General features: G+C 31.6%; 1 protein-coding gene across 1 annotated transcript in view; it reads left to right on the forward strand.

Annotated features, from left to right (window-relative positions):
* LOC141390229 (uncharacterized) overlaps positions 1–19,203 on the forward strand; it is an 80,021-nt gene that overhangs the window by 37,099 nt on the left and 23,719 nt on the right. The window contains exon 2 of the mRNA XM_073963068.1: positions 11,239–11,452. Coding sequence (XP_073819169.1) covers positions 11,239–11,452 — 214 coding nt within the window. The remainder of the gene's footprint in view (positions 1–11,238; positions 11,453–19,203) is intronic.

Below are 19,203 nucleotides of genomic sequence, written 5' to 3' on the forward strand. Positions count from 1 at the left end.
ATTCCGCATTGCTGATTTTCTATTCCAACTGAATATAAGTCAGCAACATTTATCAAATAGGAGGTTGTATTTATTGTCTATCTCGAAAAAAAAACATGGCATAGAACGCGTACATAATGCTGCAGCATTATTCCAGTTTGACATTGATGGAAAATTTGAGAACTTAGAAAAGGATAACAAATAAAATAGGTCACCACGGTTGGTAACGTGGTGACCGGTTAATACCCTACTGCTTTTTACACAAACGGTTAACAAATTGAGAAACGAAAAATTAAAAACGGCATGACTTAATGTGAATCGAAATATTCCTTTTTTTACTTCAATATTTAGGTTTCCAGAAAGGTATTCCAAAAAATGTAAGAAGTGGTAGCAGCAATTACAGACTATATAAAACGTTGATTCGTTTGTCATTGCGCTGATATGTGGAGCGGGATATGATTTAGTAGGCTCCCTTGATTGCACCTGGGCATAGAAAAACAAATAGTATGCCAACATCTACCACAAATGGCTATAGGGTATGGGTACACCAACCATGTTTCTCAACCAAATTCCCAACGTATTTTGTACATTGGCCTAATATAACTTAAGCCACCAAGGACATAACAAAGACATAGACCTACAGAAAAGAAGAAAAGAGAATGACCAAAAAAGAGTGACATAAAATGAAAATTAAGTCACGTTTCTCCAAAGGAAGAAAACGTGGCCAGAGAATTTGTTTGGTTTTATTTTGTTCCTTATGCCCACCACATGATTGGATAGTAGTCTGTATGTATGAGTGTCTGTCTGTACACAAGTTTCTGCATGTGTTATTTCTTTTTTGTCTTTTATAATGTCATGCTGATGTGTTAGTTGTTATTTTGTATCATTTTTTGGAAAGGCTTTGCTCAAAATTTACATGGTCTGATTTTTTGGGACTTTTGTGGTCTATTTTTGTGATCCTTTTCTTATTTTCTTTTCATTGTTTCAATCGTCTTTAATTTGTGGTTACCATTTAAAACGCCTTTACATTTATTATTTGCAGAGGATTTTGTTTTGATTTGGGTTTCTGGCGTAGAAAAGAAAATCAAAACAAAATTCAAGCACATTAAGCAAGTAGAATAATACAACAGACAATCATAGGAACGCATCACGCTGACATTCATGAATATATATGTATGTAGATATATACATATATGCATACGTACATATGCATGAACAAGTAAAATGGTATCAGTCCACTTTGCCCACAGAGATCTACCCTCAACCTATGTGAATTGAAACTTTCATCTACGGACAGATCGAACGTATTTGGGGTACTTTCAGAATGTTGTGGCCCCTTTGGACATTTGAACTTGCAGACAAAAATGTGGAATAGGATAAAAAATAAAAGTGCTGCGGTGGAGGTACTTGAAGGAATGGGCCGATATAGTCCATTATGGAAGTAGATCTTATTTTTGGAGTCATATATTTTATATAGATATCGCGCCCACTAGTTATTTCAGTGGGTCATTGTATAACTTTTCCAGCAGTATACCAAAGAAGGAAGCATGGTCAAAATTTTTACCAAATCGGTTGATTAGTTCGAGAGTTATCGTACTCTCCAGCCACTACATATGGTGTCATAGGGGTTTTTTACACCCTTCGGGCTGTTTTCTCAAGAAATATGGACTTGCCCCTGAAAAAACTTTTACCGTCGCAATTGGGGCAGCGAATGCAAGTTGCTTCAACAGAAATCAAAGTGATTCGAGAGCAGGTCTTAAAGTGAACTTAACCAAAATTTTGTGTGGAAGGTACCCGAAGGAGTGGAAAAATATAGTCCATATTCGAAATCTGTATCTGGTAGATATATTAGGAAGTGTAAAGTATGGACAAAGTATGGTTGGTAGGTACCTGAAGGAGTGGACCAATATGGCTTATCTTCAAACTTAAATTAAGTGTGGACAAAATATTACGTTCGAGAGTTATCTTGAGCTCCAACCACAACACACGGTGTCATAGGGGTTGTTTTGCCCCTTTCAGGCTATTTTCTCACCCTGATTAAACTTGTACCGTGGTAAGGGGCAGTGTAAACAAGTTGTTACAACAAAAATCAACGCGAGAGCAGGACCCTATTCCACGAAACAACTTATCGCTTTTCACTTTGCACTTATCAAAAAGTAGATATTTTGAAAAGTGATATTTTTTTGTTCCACAAAATTACTTTTCAGTTTCACTTTGTACTTAGCAAATTTGACTATTACTGTTCTCTTTCGCAAAGTGGTTGTGCTCTCTTGTCCGCCATCTTGCTAAGTCTCTCCGTTCTCTTGCAAAGTGTGAATGTTATTTGTTCCACAGAACATTTATCATATTTGCATATTCTACTTGGCAACGATAAATAAGACATTTATAAAAATGGGACGCGAGAACAAAAATAAAATGAAACGTGTTTTATTAAAAGTGAGTAAAGAAAACAAAAAAAAAAAAATAAAAATAAAATAAAAAAAATAATATAAAATAAAATAATATAAAATAAAATAAAATAAAATAAAACAAAATAAAATAAATTAATTAAAAATATAATATAATAAAATAAAAATAAAATAAAATAAAATAAAATAAAATAAAATAAAATAAAATAAAATAAAATAAAATAAAATAAAATAAAATAAAATAAAATAAAATAAAATAAAACAAAATAAATTAAATAAAAATAAAATAAAATAAAATAAAATAAAATAACATAAAACAAAATAAAATAAATAAAAATAAAATAAAATAAAATAAAATAAAATAAAATAAAAATAAAATAAAATAACATAAAATAAAATAAAGTAAAATAAAATAAAATAAAAGTAAGATAAAATAAAATTAAATAAATTAAAATAAAAATAAAATAAAATAAAAATCAATATGAAAATAATTTAAAATAAAAATTAAATAAATATAAAATAGAAATAAAAAAGTAAAAAAATAAAATAAAAATAAAATAAAATTAAGTAAAGTAAAGTAACATTAAATAAATTAAAATAATAATAAATTAAAAATAAAATAAAAATGAAATAAAAATAAATAAAATAAAATAAAATAAAATAAAATAAAATAAAATAAAATAAAATAAAATAAAATAAAATAAAATAAAATAAAATAAAATAAAATAAAATAAAATAAAATACAATACAATAAAATAAAATAAAATAAAATAAAATAAAATAAAATAAAATAAAATAGAACTGAATAAACTAAAATAAAATAAAATAGAATTGAATAATCTAAAATAAAATAAAATAAAATAGAATAAAATAAAATAAAATAAAATAAAATAAAATAAAATAAAATAAAATAAAATAAAATAAAATAAAATAAAATAAAATAAAATAAAATAAAATAAAATAAAATAAAATAAAGTAAAGTAAAATAAAATAAAATAAAATAAAATAAATTAATATAAAATAAAATAAAATAAAATAAAATAAAATAAAATAAAATAAAATAAAATAAAATAAAATAAAATAAAATAAAATAAAATAAAATAAAATAAAATAAAATAAAAGTAAAATAAAATAAAGTAAAATAAAGTAAAATAAAATTAAATAAATTAAAATAAAAATAAAATAAAATAAAAATGAATATGTAAATAATTTAAAATAAAAATTAAATAAAAAATTAAAAAAATAAAATAAAAATTAAATAAAAATAAAATAAAATTAAGTAAAATAAAATTAAATAAATTAAAATAAAAATAAATAAAAATAAAATAAAATAGAATAGAATAAACTAAAATAAAATAGAATAGAATAAAATAAAATAAAATAAAATAAAATAAAATAAAATAAAATAATAAAATAAAATAAAAGTAAAATAAAATAAAGTAAAATAAAGTAAAATAAAATTAAATAAATTAAAATAAAAATAAAATAAAATAAAAATGAATATGTAAATAATTTAAAATAAAAATTAAATAAAAAATTAAAAAAATAAAATAAAAATTAAATAAAAATAAAATAAAATTAAGTAAAATAAAATTAAATAAATTAAAATAAAAATAAATAAAAATAAAATAAAATAGAATAGAATAAACTAAAATAAAATAGAATAGAATAAAATAAAATAAAATAAAATAAAATAAAATAAAATAAAATAAAATAAAATAAAATAAAATAAAATAAAATAAAATAAAATAAAATAAAATAAAATAAAATAAAATAAAATAAAATAAAATAAAATAAAATAAAATAAAATAAAATAAAATAAAAATAAAATAAAAATAAAAATAAAAATAAAAAAATAAAAGTAAAAATAAATTAAAAATAAAATAAAAAACGAAATAAAAATAAAATAAAAATAAAATAAAAAACGAAATAACAATAAAATAAAATAAAATAAAAAAATATTGTTTTTTCAAAATAGTCTGGCTTAATCCCATTGTTGTTGTTTTATTATTTTAAAACAACTAATTTATTAGTGGAAAAAAGTTGGCATTGTTCGCCAAGGGGTAAGGCAGGGAAGACTAGTTTCGATCCACGCCACTGGATCTCATCAGTTCACTTGTTTCTTGTTTGTAGATATTCTCCACCGAAGTTATTTTTCAATAACTTCTTCAACAAGAAACTTTTTATACCCAAACATCAATCGTCAGCTCGAAGTATAAAGGTGAACAAAGAAAAAACTTCAAAAATAAAATAAAATGAAAATAAATTAAATTAGTAAATAAAATAAACATAAAATAGAACTAAAAAAATAAAGTAAAAATTAAATAAAAATAATATCAAAATAAATAAAAATAAAATAAAATTAAAAAAAAATGAAATAAAAATAAAGTAAAAATAAAATAAAAAACTCTGAAACTCCTGTTTTTGTAAATAATTTTTGTTCATTCGTCTGTATTCGTAATAATTTAGGCATCAATAGCTCAGCCCCTAGATGGCATACAGACCTAATTCTTCGTAGACGCATTCCATATATAATTAAGAATTCCTCATTTAAAAATCAGCGCTCTACATTTACTCGCCTTAGCGCAAATCGATCCACAAAATTTAAAAATTCGTGTGAAAAGAATAACAAATTTTACAAAAACAGGGGGTAAGTGATTTGTGGGGTGGTTTGGAGGGTTTTGTTCGGAGGTTGGAAGTTCGGAATGGGGTGGTTTGCAGGGTCTAAGTTCGGGGGGGTGGAAGTTCGGAGGTTGGAAGTTCGGAATGGGGCTGTTCACAGGGTTGGAAGTTCAGAAAGGTGGAAGTTCTGAAGGCGATGGTTCTGAGGGCGGAAGATGGGAAAGGAAGTTCGGAATGGGGCTGTTCACAGGGTTGGAAGTTCAGAAAGGTGGAAGTTCTGAAGGCGATGGTTCTGAGGACGGAAGATGGGAAAGGGAACTTCATTACCGGGTTTTTTCAATATTTCCGAAAAACATTTCCCTTCGTAACGTTTTAAAAACTTTACTTATTTTAACAATGTACATTAGCAAATTTTAGGCAAACTTATCAAAATTTGGTCTGCAAAAACAAAAATCTAAGTTTTCTGTGGAACGAAAGAGCACATTTTTTTTTTGCAAAATCTTAGCAAAATGCACTTTGTAGTTACAACTTTTCACTTAGCAGAAGAGGACGTTTGTGGAACAGAAATAAAAACAAGTAAAAAAGCATTAAGTTCGGCCGGGCCGAACTTTTCATACCCTCCACCATAAAATATTCTGAACTAAAATGGAATAATTAGTTTTCATTCCTGTTCCCAACTTTAAGTGGGTACGTTAAAATGTCAGATAATGTACATAAAATGCTTCATTCGGGAGACCCTTTTTTATGGTGCCTATATCTAACTATGTATGTTGACATTTTTTGGTGGGCTAGAAATTGGGAGGTACCGTTATATAGGTGTTATAATAAAACATGGGCCTATGTTGACAGTTTTTGAGCCTTTAATGTCAAATAACTCCTAATTCGGTTTAAACATTTTAGCTAGGATCCTCAAAATACCGAAAATCGGTAATATTATAACTAATTCGGTCTAGAAATGTGACTTAAAACGTCAAAATACCTGAAATCGGGCGGTAACGTTATATGGGGGCTATTCCAAAACATGGACCTACGTCCACTAGTTATATAAGTTTATTGATACTTAAGAACCCAAAATGTCAAATTATAGCTAAATCGGTCTGAAAATGTAACTAAAAACGTCAAAATACCATTAATCAGCGGGCACCGTTATATGGGGGCTATACCAAAACGTGGACCTATGTCCACAAGTTTTATTATATAAGTTAACTGACATTTAAGAACCCTAAATGTCAAATTATAGCTACATCGGTCTGAAAATGTAGCTAAAAACGTCAAAATACCGTAAATCGGGGGTACCGTTCTATGGGGGCTATACCAAAACGTGGACCTATGTCCACAACTTTTGTTATATAAGTTTATTGATACTTAAGAACCCTAAATGTCAAATTATAGCTAAATCGGTCTGAAAATGTAGCTAAAAACGTCAAAATACCGTAAATCGAGGGGTACCGTTATATGGGGGCTATACCAAAACGTGGACCTATGTCCACAAGTTTTGTCATATAAGTTTATTGACATTTAAGAACTTTAAATGTCAAATTATAGCTACATCGGTCTGAAAATGTAGCTAAAAACGTCAAAATACCGTAAGTCGGGGGGTACCGTTATATGGGGGCTATACCAAAACGTGGAACTATGTCCACAAGTTTTGTCATATAAGTTTATTGACATTTAAGAACTTTAAATGTCAAATTATAGCTACATCGGTCTGAAAATGTAGCTAAAAACGTCCAAATACCGTAAATCAGGGGTTTTATGGGGGCTATACCAAAACGTGGACCTATGTCCACAACTTTTGTTATATAAGTTTATTGATACTTAAGAACCCTAAATGTCAAATTATAGCTAAATCGGTCTGAAAATGTAGCTAAAACCTTCAAAATACCGTAAATCGGGGGGTAGCGCTATATGGGGGCTATACCAAAACGTGGACCTATGTCCACAACTTTTGTTAAATAAGTTTATTGACATTTAAGAACCCTAACTGTCAAATTATAGCTACATCGGTCTGAAAATGTAGCTAAAAACGTCAAAATACCGAAAATGGGGGGTACCGTTATATGGGGGCTATACCAAAACTTGGACCGATATAGCCCATCTTCGAACTTGATCTTCCGACGGGTAAAAAAATGGTATTCCTCAATTTTCAGCGAAATCAGTCAACAAATGCGACCTGTATGTTGCGAACGGGCGAACGGGCGGACGGACGCACAGTGGAAAAAAATACCGATCTAGCGCGCCAAAAGTCAAAAAAATCACATACGACAATTTAAAAATTATTATTGCAGTATTAATCTAAGGTGTCCACAAAATGCAACGGCTTTTAAAATAATTTATTTTGCATCAGTCTAAGCGGAATAACGGTCCATTTTTAGTTGACATTTTTTGAACTAGTTTTCATAATATAGTTTAGTAGTAAATTTATGATCGTCGCATGCACTCTTCCTACAATGTAATTTTAAAGCTTTACTGAATTTAACATTTCGTGAAGCAGGTGATTTAAAAAATGTTTAATATAAGATGTTATTTATTGCAACTCGGATTTTACACTTAAAACATATGACATCCGATTTTTTTCCAAATTGTGCACTTTGTTAAAGCTATTACTAAGGAGTGTCGAGGGATGGCGCGTAGATTTTTTATTTTATTTTTAGTACACATAGTTCTTAACCAATTTGTAAAATTTTAGCTGCAACAAACTGCAACATTTTATTTTATTACTATTTTTATTAATAGTATTTTTATGTAAAAATGCTGAAATTAGGTCGGTACCTTTCTATGGGGGCCATATCAATGCGTGTACCTGTCCCGAAAATTCTCCGTCGGAATATTTTTTACCACCAACGAAGACTAAATGTCAACTTCCAGCTATTTCGGTTGGATAATGTGGCTAAAACCTCAAAAATTACCGAAATCGGTGGTACCGGTCTACGGGGGCTATATGAAAACGTGGACCTATACCGAAAATGTTTATAGGAGTGTATGCATAACCCCCACGGAGACTGAATACCAAATCCTTGCCGTTTCGATTGGATAATGTGGTAGAAATTTTTAAAATACCGAAAATCGATAGGTACCATTCTACGGTAAAAATACAAATTTACCAAATATATTAATAAATGAATAAAATTATCAATTTATAGCTGTTTATATCGAATTTATGGACAAACATGCAATAAAACATAGATTTGTACTTTTGGCGCGCTAAATCGGTACTTTTTTCCACTGTGGGACGGACGGACGGACATGCATAAATCGACTCAGAAAGTGATTCTATGTATATCCCTAGAAGGAACTATGGGTCTATCTGGCTTCCTTTTGTATGTTACATACAAATGCACTAACACATAATACCCCTTACCACATAGTGGTGTAGGGTATAAAGAGAGCAAAAGTTTTTGGAAAATTTAGCAAACTCAACATATCATTAGCAACCTATCACTTATCAAAAATAAGGGTTCTGTGGAACTGAAAAATTTGCGAAAACTTTTCCGAAATTTTGTGTGGGAGGTACCCGAAGGAGTGTACCGATTGAGTCCATATTAAAACCTCATCTAAGTCTGGTAGAAATTTCGCAATGTATGGAGCAAACCGGTTACTTTCTTAAAGAGTTGTCAGGCGCACAAATTTTCCGATCATTTTCGAACTTTTGTGGAGGAGGTACCGGAAGGAGTGGATCGATATAACCCATCTTCGAACTTAAACTAAGTTTGGACAAAATATTATGAAAGTCAAATTTTGGACCGAATCGGGGATCCGTTCGATAGTTATCGTGCGCTCCAACCAGCCAGACATACAGACGAACATGGCTAAATCAACTCCAAATTGTCTGCAACGGGTTTCGTCCAAACATACTTGGGGTCTAAAATCATTACTCCGATGAGGCACATTTTGCCCGTATGAAAGTGTATATACCCCCGTTAGCATAAATGTTAAGCCCGTCCGGACTGTTCCTTTAAACGTAACCCAATAAGCGCAGATTTTTAAACAATATTTTTTCAACAATCATCAATAGGCTTAAAGTTCTAAAAATTTGAGATTTCAAGAATATATTTTGAGGCTTTGTACCCCCTCTGTATTTAGCTTATTTTTCCATAATCGATTTGTTTGTGCTCGTGAATGCTCTCAGTAGTTTTGCCATGTTTGTGGTTCTTCAATTTCCACAAGGAAACATTTGCCATGGGCAAACAAACATTTGATGGTTTTTTGATGTCGTTTTTCGGTAGTTGTCAATTCGTGGTGTTTTTCGTTTTTTTTCTTCCTCTTTATGTATTTTCCCAGAGTCTTAAAGCTCTTTAAGTGGGGCTGGCCACATTTTGTGCGATGTTCTTTTCTTTTTAAAGGCTTTTTTATTGAAAAAAAAAAGTTATTTGGGTTCGTTCGATCGTTCTTTTAGTATTCTACTGTCCCACAAGAAAATGGGCCATTATGACAAAGTTTTATGGGATACATTTGCAGTCGATACAAGTGTGTGAAAAAGAGTTGAGATAAACAAAATCCATGACATTTGATAAGCAAAAAAAGGCATTGGAAAATGTTTTCCTTGTAATCGCCCATATTATCAGCGGTTGTTGAAGTGTTATTTTGTTTTGAAGACATGTGAAGGTGAGGTTTTGAAATTGACACTCATTAACAGTAAGAAATGAGATTGGAAGTGAGTGCGTGTAAATAAGGGGTTTATATTACCATTAGAGTATGGAAGGGAAAAAATGAAAGGGAAAATATGTTGTTAAAAGAGATTATAATAATGTTATGATAAAAGGCAAAATATCCTGGAAATTGTGATAGGAATTTACCTTATGGGGTTCATCATCAGAATTCTGATGATGCAATATTTAACCTCTATTACAGTACATTCAGTTCAAATGATATGAATTTTTTATTCAAAATGCCTAGAAATCTTGCAGTTAGATATTTTCCAAAGGTTATTTATTCTGTGTATTTTAATGGGACTTCGAAGAACCTTTAAAGAAACAAAATATGTATGGGTTTCAAAAAGTATGCAAACAATGAAAGTATTATTCACGAATGGTCAATCGGTGTGTTAGAAGCGATTTTGAAAACTTCGTTTGAAAAACTTCCAAAACATCGTTTGTGACCAATGAAAATGCGATTCCTTGTTAGAATTGTAGAACTGTAAACAACAGGCCCACTACATGTATCATTACTATCGTTGGATGATTGCCAACTTTATAAGGCAATACCTAGTACACATAGACTTATCAGCTCTAAAATCTTACCAAGAAAAATCCTGCAATCTTTAACTTGTCCTTCAACTATTCTTATCGTGATTTTGTTTTAAACAAATGTGTCCACGCACATTAAATAAATAATGGAAAAACAACAACAACAACAGCGGGAAAAGACTTTCTCTACTCTTATCCATTGCTTGCAACACTTTGCGGTAATTGCTGAGGAAAACTTTCAAGAGCTGAGGGTGGCTAATGCGGTTTTGCAGCAGATTTTTAACATTTGTTGGTTATTTTGTTGTTGTTACTGTATGTGTAGAAGCATCTGTTTGTTCCTGCTGCTATTGGCAACGCCATGGCATTTTAGCGCCACATGCAATTAGCAGCGAAGGTTTAATCTTCTTTTAAAGTTGAGTGCAGCCGCAAAAGTTATACCACTGTCATTTGGCCATTTGACTCATTAATACGAGGGTGCCACTCAAGAATTTTGTGAAGGTGTGTGGATCTTGAAAACTTTAAAAAAATCCACGTATATTGTGGTCTTTGATGGTGTTTTAAAAATCTTTAAAAAAAAACTCCACGTGAAGCGGATCAACTTTTATTATTAGAATTTATCTTATGTACATATTTTATTTTAATACTTTACGTATACGTTTTCACTAATTCAATTAATATTACGAAACATGTGCTTAAACATTTGAATTTAACAGCTAAAAATGCAACCATGTACATATTTTGTAAATAGTACTATTAATTACATATTTGATCTTAATACCATTTTGTACGACTAATACTATTCGCGTCTCATCCTAAGTACTTAAGTAAATCAAAATTTCAATAAAATTGCTCTCATTCCTTAGCTAGAGTTGAAGGCTTAACATCAATACCACGCTTGCCCAAGTTGATGGACCTAGATGTTTTGCTGGAAATAATAGCTAAATGGAGAGTCAAGTACCATCTTAAATTAATTTCGTTGTTTTGTTCTTCTTTATTGACGCCCAACTCGTGGCCATGTAACACGACCACTCTAACATCAACAGCCGAGGACAACAACAACATTGAAAGCGAAGCGTACGTATCTGGGGAAGATCAGTTGGCAAAGTTTACAAAACTTATCCAGGCAATGCGTTATGATGGCAATCCCATGCGTTTTGTACTAGGCGATCCCAGAAACATAGAGATGTCTCTGTTGTGTATCAGTTTTGAACAACATCCATCGACAATCATCCGGATTACGCAGCAAATTGGATTGGCGTAAAAAAGAACGTCAACTCCTTCGATCAAGCAAAGGCATTGATCAAAAACACATTTACGCACAAGTACGAGTGCAAGTAGCAAAGAAAAGGGAACGCAGACACATTCATCTGTATGGAAATGAGGGATGTAAAACAACAACAACAACATTGTGATGATGTACTACAACAGCCACACACAAAACATCAAGAAGAAAACGCACAAGTAAGAACAACAACAACGTTCGCACCCGTCAGCTCAAAATGTGCGTAATCAGCTGATAAAATCAACGCTTGCTGTGTTTGTCGCGCCTTCTACTTAGAGGCAGAATATCAACATCACAGTACCTATCAACAATGCGAATAATAGAAGATCCCAGCAGAAAGAAGTTTAAGCAGTCAATTTGTTACAATTGTAACCGTGCACTTCCAGCTGAAGAGATTCTCGCTGTATTTTGACAACCTTAGCAGCCAATGGATTCACAGTTGTTTTCGAAGACTTTAACAAATCATAGATTTTCCAACGAGTTTTACCAGGTTGTTTGGAGAACCAACAATACGTGATGCAAAATAACTCAAGAAGGAGATTATGAGGAGTTTTACCAGCTTGTTTGGATATCCAACAAGACTTGCGCAGCTATACTCCAGGGGGAGGTTTCGATGACTGCTTGCTATATTATAGCAGTGTTACATGCGCCTTTGCAGATTCTTTAACCCATAATAATAATGCAGTCTACCGCAGCTGATTTAACTCATTGTTTCTGATGCTTAATCGGGACGATTGGAGCATCAGAAGGGGGAGACTGAAGCGGATCAAATTTTATTATTAGAATTTATCTTATGTACATATTTTATTTTAATACTTTACGTATACGTTTTCACTAATTCAATTAATATTACGAAACATATGCTTAAATGTTTGAATTTAACAGCTAAAAATGCAACCATGTACATATTTTGTAAATAGTACTATTAATTACATCTTTGATCTTAATACCATTTTGTACGACTAATACTATTCGCGTCTCATCCTAAGTTCTTAAGTAAATCAAAATTTCAATAAAATCGCTCTCATTCTTTAGCTATAGTTGAAGGCTTAACATCAATACCACGCTTGCCCAAGTTGATGGACCTAGATGTTTTGCTGGAAATAATAGCTAAATGGAGAGTCAAGTACCATCTTAAATTAATTTCGTTGTTTTGTTCTTCTTTACACGTATACTGTGGTCTTTGATGGCCTTTTAAAAATCTTAGAAAAATCCACGTATATTATGGTCTTTGTTGGCCTACAAAAAAATCTTTAAATAAATCTGAGTCTTTTGTGGTTTTTGGGTCATTGTTGTCCCACAAAAAAATTACGCCTATTGTGCTCTTTGTTGGCCTCCAAAAAATCGTTAAAAACTCTACGCCTATTGTGTTATTTGGGTCTTTGTTGGCCTACAAAAAATCTTTAAAAAATTCACGCTTATTGTGGTCTTTGTGTCTTTGTTGGCCTACAAAAAATCTTTAAAAAAACACGCCTATTGTGGTATTTGTGGCTTTGTTGGCCTACAACAAATCTAAAAAACCGTTATAAAGGGGCTATACCAAAACGTGGGCCGATATAGCCCATCTTCGCACTTGACCTGCCTACGGCACAATGATACTCGCCACAAAAATATAGCGTTCTCGATCAATTATTGCGGACGCTGGATTCATTACAACAGACGGTCATGGGCAGATCGACTCAGAATTTTATCCTGATCAGGAATATATATGGTAAAAATCAAAATTCCTTTGCAATTCCATTTGAAAAAATTTAAAATTGTTTTTGCATGCACATCTAAAATGTTTGGTATAGAGGTTAAGGAAAAAATCTGGTTTCAAATCTGTTCGCGTTCACAAAATTGGACGATGCGCGCAAAAGTTATGGCGGTTTTTATTCTCATATAAAGAAAAAAAAATTAAAAATATCTCATTTGTTTTTATGAGAAAATTTATGCATAAATCGTTAACAGCATTCCATTTTTAAATATTTATTAAATTTATTATTATTTTCGCGGATAATCAACAAATAATAAAAAAATTTGAAGTAAATCCAAATTATCCTGTCCCAGAGTCCGTATAAACCCTCAAAAAATAAATTAAAAAATATATGCTGAATCTAGCCAATGCGTAGAAAAATATGAAACCAATTTTATAGCGATTGGGTACAAAAATTGCATATTATAGAAACAACAAAAGAGAATAACTTATTATCGGAAAATATTGTTGCAAATATATTTCTTAGTTTGATTTGAAAATTAGAAACAAATATTTGGGAGTTCTCCAACTATTTCGCTAAAATCCTATACAATAATTAATGTGTACTGCTTCATCAAGAAATATGGTTTACCATCGTGAAAGCTTAGTTGCTTACTGTGATAACTTATAAGGATAGGAAATTAAGAGTAATATTCAACTTACAATCATTTAAAAAATGTGGAAATTAAAAAGCCTGTTATTCGCGAATTAGTTAAAATCAGTTGATGCGCGTCCGTTTTTGGATACAGCGAATCAATCTCTTTCAATATTTATGCATTTTGCGATGTTTCACTCAGCGACCAAAGTGTGCCGCCAGTTGCATCACACAATGCAAAAAATCTTAAAGAGGGTACAAATCGCGCAATGTGCATACGATTTTGATGTGCATCCGTTTTCAGTAGCACCCATCAAAAATACGTCAATATACACATATTTGCAATAGATTCTTCAAGAACCGCGGATGTGCCTCCACATTCTGTTTTGCGTAAGATACCCATATTACTCGTGTATCCCTGTAATTTATGACACGCATTTTCGCAAATATTATAATCGCGTATAAGGGATTCCATTTACGTAACAGATTTTGAAGAAAATCGCGGTTTAGTACACGGATTTGTCAAAATATATTTTTGCTGATTTTCCTATTTTCAAGGTATCTATATCCGCGGTTTTAGTGGATGGATTCGATCGCGGAAGGACTCATTAGATCCGTCACGTAAAAAAAACTAAATTCACGCGGGCTTGAAAGGAAATTCAATTACACTTGCAAATTTTACACACAAAAAATAGGATTTTTAAAGAAAATTCACACATCAAATTTCTGACTTTAGACTCCAATTACTAGGATGCTGTATGGAGCACACTTATGAGATATACATTATACTATATAAAATCACGAGTTCTAAAATCCAATTATGAGTTTTGTACATTATCTTGTTGCGCGTACGGATTATTAAAAAAAACCGAAATTCCGGCTTCAAAATGTCAGCATCAATTTTAGGTGGATGCGGTGGATACATCGAAATATCATACACTAGTATCATGTTGCCTATGGTGTATTTTTTGCGTCTTTTTTTTGGGCATTTGTCTATAAAATGTAAGGTTAAGCCATAAATCGGAAGGGAACATAAAAATGACTTGTTGGTTTCAACCCATTTTTCTACATTGATACCAACACAGCTTCCACAAAAATGAATTTGAATGTTCGACATTATGGGATCCCTTCCAAAACACTTCGTTTTAAAGAATTACAGTCATACTATATAGAATATGTTAATAGTTCGCGAATCTGTAAGGGTGAAACTCGGATTCATCGATTGTAAAACATTTTTGCTTTTTACCATATATATTTTATATATGGTAAATTTCAAATTTCCTTTACAATTACATAGAAAAAAATTAAAAACTTTTTTGGCGAGCACATCCGCCATTTTTGGTACATGGGTTACGAAAAAAATCGTGGTTTCAAATCTGTTCGCGTTCACAAAATTGGATGCTGCACTCAAAAGTTATATGCGGTTTTACTCTCTTGTAAAGAAAAAAAATTTAAAAATTCCTATTGTGTTGTAATAAGAACATGTATATATGAATCGTTAGCAGCATTTGATATCTATCCGTAGATGCAAAAATAGTTGCTAAATTTATTTTTATTTTCGCGGGAAATCAAAAAATATTGAAGAAATCTTGGAATAAATTTTATTTATTCTAAATCAGAGTCCAAAAAATCTCTAAAAGAATAATTTAAAATACGTACAGAACCTAGACAACGCGTAGAAAAATGTGAGACCCAAATTATAAAGATCGCGTTTATAACTTGCATATTACAGCAACAACAAAGAACGGAAACTTATTGTTGGCAATTATTTCAAAAATATATTTTTGGTTAAATACGAAAAATTTGAAAAATAAATGTTGGGAGTTATTCTATTATTTCGCTAAATTTCAATCCAAATCCTGAAGTATTTTGCGTAAACTTCACGAGAAAAGTAATTAGTCATCGTGAAAGTATATTTGCTTTCTGTGATAAGCAATAGAAATAAGAAGTGAAGAGAGTAATATTGAAATTACAATCAAAGAAAAAACATAAAAGTTAAAAACCGTATATTTCGAGAATTGGTTTAAATCAGTTGAGGTGCAGCTTTTCGGGTACAGGAGTCCATGTATATCGATATGCATGGATTTTCCCATGTTTCATTCAGCGGCCAAAGTGTGCCATCAGTTGCATCTTACTATTCAAAAAACCTTCAAGTGGGCAAAAACTACGCGATGTGCATATGATTATAAGGTGCATCCGATTTCAATGGGCCCCCTATGAAAAATACGTCAATATAAATTATTTTAGACAGATTCGTCAAGAACTGCGGATGTGCCACCGCATTCTATTTTAGGATAAATTGGGGATATTACTCCTGAATCTCTGTAATTTGTGACACACATTTTTGGCAAATATTATAATCGCGTATAAAGGATAACATTTATGCAAAAATAATCAAAGAAAATCGCGGTTCAATTCGCGGAATTGTCCAAATATATTTTTTGCAGATTTTCCTACTTTCAAGGTATCTAGAGTAGATGGATTCGACAGCGGAAGAGCTCATTAGATCCGGCACGTAAAAAAACTAAAATCACGCGGGGTTCAGGGGCACCTGTACGACAGTTGTAAATTTTAAAGCCAAAAAATAGGTTTTTCAGAAAATTTACGCACCAAAGGCGAAAAGCCTTTGGACTCCTATTACTAGGAAGCTGCAGGGAGCACACTCATGAGATACATATACATCGAACGACGTGGAATCGCGAGTTCTACAATCCTATAAACTAGTTTGGATTATTAACTAGTTGCACCCTCTAATTATAAGAAAAATTCGAAAAACACTGAAATCAAAACTTCAAAATGCAAGCATCGATTTTAGGGGGATGCAGTGTATATATCGAAAAGTCATACACTAGAACCATGTTGCCAAAGGGGTATTGTTTAGTTCTTTCTTTGAGCACAGGTTCGAATTTTGCGTGGTTTGGCCAGAAATCAAAAAAGTACACAAAAACATGTTTACTTCAACACATTTTTCCTATTTTTTTATATTACCACCAACGCAGCTGCCACGAAAATTATTTGTTATGGTCCATATTATGAGATCGTGGCTAAAACACTTCAATTAATATAAATATATTCATATTTTATAAAATATATTAACAGTTCGCGACTTATTAAACGGTGAACCTCAACTTCAACGATTGAAAAACTTTTTTGAATATTACCATATGCGTTACGAACAAAAAAAAAAAAAAAAAACAAACTTAATATAATCTCTATACTATGCTGGAAGGGTTAAAAATACATAAACACAAACACAATTATGCCTTAACTCCTGGCGGACCCCTCCTTCAATCTGTTTATAAATAAACCATAAGTGAACCAACGACTTGGCCAACAGAATCCAAGAAAAGTTTCCAAACCAGCAACAACAGCAACACCAGTGAGTGAGAGTAATAAGAAAAGAAAAATAAAACTACAAAAAAAACTTATTTTGATGTAATATTTATTTCAACGTGTGAACGGCAAAGAGACTGCAGCTTTACAATCTGCAGGAGAACGGGACAAAAAAAGTAAACAAACTAAGAAATGAGAAATAAATAGTTAAGTCGTTAGTCTTAAAGAAATTGTTTTATGTTTTTCTATTTTCTTATCTATTTGCACAATACTTAGCAAGGTTCTGTTGTCTAAAAGCTATTTTCCAGCATTGGGGACAAATGGTCACTGTGTGTGTGCGTGTATGTGTGTGGAAGTCATGGTCTTGATGTATTCTGTAAAAAGTTTTTAATCAGATAATGACTGCAAATCTTTGTAAGACTAAGCTCATTTTTAATTAACATACTTTTGAATGTCATTGGCTTGTTGAGTGTTTAAAGGGGGTCCGGATGAGGAGCAGGAACCTGGATAACGAACAAGTTTTTAGAAACAATGACCACTAATTGAATTTGACACAATTGACAAGTTTAACTGAACTTACATTTGTTCTCAAAATTAAGTGATAATAAAATGTTGGAGACACTTCTGTTCTGGTAATTATTACCATGGCATGGAGGATAAGTACAAAAGAAAGAATAAAACTGTATTCGTTTTTAACAGGGTGTGATGAGCATGAAATGCAAAAAAATAATTGGGTCGGATGGAGGTGGCAATTTGTATAAAGTGAATAGCCATTTTGACGAAGGGGTTACTGTTGGAATTCACAGTTTCCACGACACCTGTAATTGACTCTGCTTAATGGGGTCACCGGAAATAATTAACAACCTTCTGAAGAATTTTGTTTCACCTGCTGTGGACACTTGAAGCCATTAGTTCACAAGTTGAATGTCCCTTAAATCCCATTCCACTTCCCTACTTAGAATTCGATTTCTACAATTCCAAGCCATAACTCCTCGCCAATTGGGAGTAAAACAATACAATTCGACATTGTATTGTCAATTGCCTTTATGGCTGATAACTTATCACGCTAAGTGTGCGAAACAGAGAAACAAACAACAAAGGATTCAACAAAACAAACGACCATTAAAAATAATGAATGATGTTTTTTCTTGCTTTCTGTGCGTTTTCCATTTTATTTACACCTCCCCGCCAACACGCTCCACACAGTCGTCCTTCGTCCCTCTTCCGCTCCTACAACTGAATAAATAATAAGCACAACATGGCGTATGAGTTATTTGTGAACATTAAAATGTGAAATTAGAACAATAATTTGTACAAATTGAAAAAACATTTGCAACAGAAAGATGCTCACTCACAGAGCAATATTGCGGAAGGGAATGAAACTGAATGTTGACTTTAAAATAAAAATGCCACCCATCATCCATGACATCATAGAACGAAATAAACATATAAGAAGGTTAACGGGGGTATTCACCCATTTATGTCGTTGTCACAATTGTCTATGAGTTAGAGTGGTTCAAAAGACATTTAACATATTGCACAAAATTGCCTATTAGAAGAGAGAGAGCGAGAAAAATTAACACGACATTTTTGCAAATAGTTTCACAGCATCTGAAAATTAATTAAGTGCAGAGATAAAGCAAAACAAATTAACAGTTATTGAGGAAAATATGGGGGAAAAATACAGTCGAACTTCTTTATAACTGTACTAGCATAATGCCCGCTATTTCATATGCGGAAAGGGAATAAACAATATTTGATATGGAAATGCTGATGTATGAACATTTTGTTTTTAATTACAGTGCTTTTTATACCCTACACCTCTATGTGGAAATGATATTATAAGTTTGTTTTGGGAAAAATTCATGTAACACCGCGAAATATTAGCCGGAGACCCCCATGTGGTATACCAATCTTCATATCTCGGCGAGATAAAACGATTTTGAGATGTGTGTCCGTCCGTCTGTCCATTATAAATTGTAATCAAACTCCAGGCGGCAATTATGGCCCGATCGTCATGAAATTTTGCATGGAGGTCGGGTTCAGACCAGAATAGACACCTA

This window comes from Musca autumnalis, unplaced genomic scaffold, assembly GCF_047663935.1.
Source record: "Musca autumnalis isolate F117 unplaced genomic scaffold, ASM4766393v1 scaffold_1, whole genome shotgun sequence".
NCBI lineage: Eukaryota > Metazoa > Arthropoda > Insecta > Diptera > Muscidae > Musca > Musca autumnalis.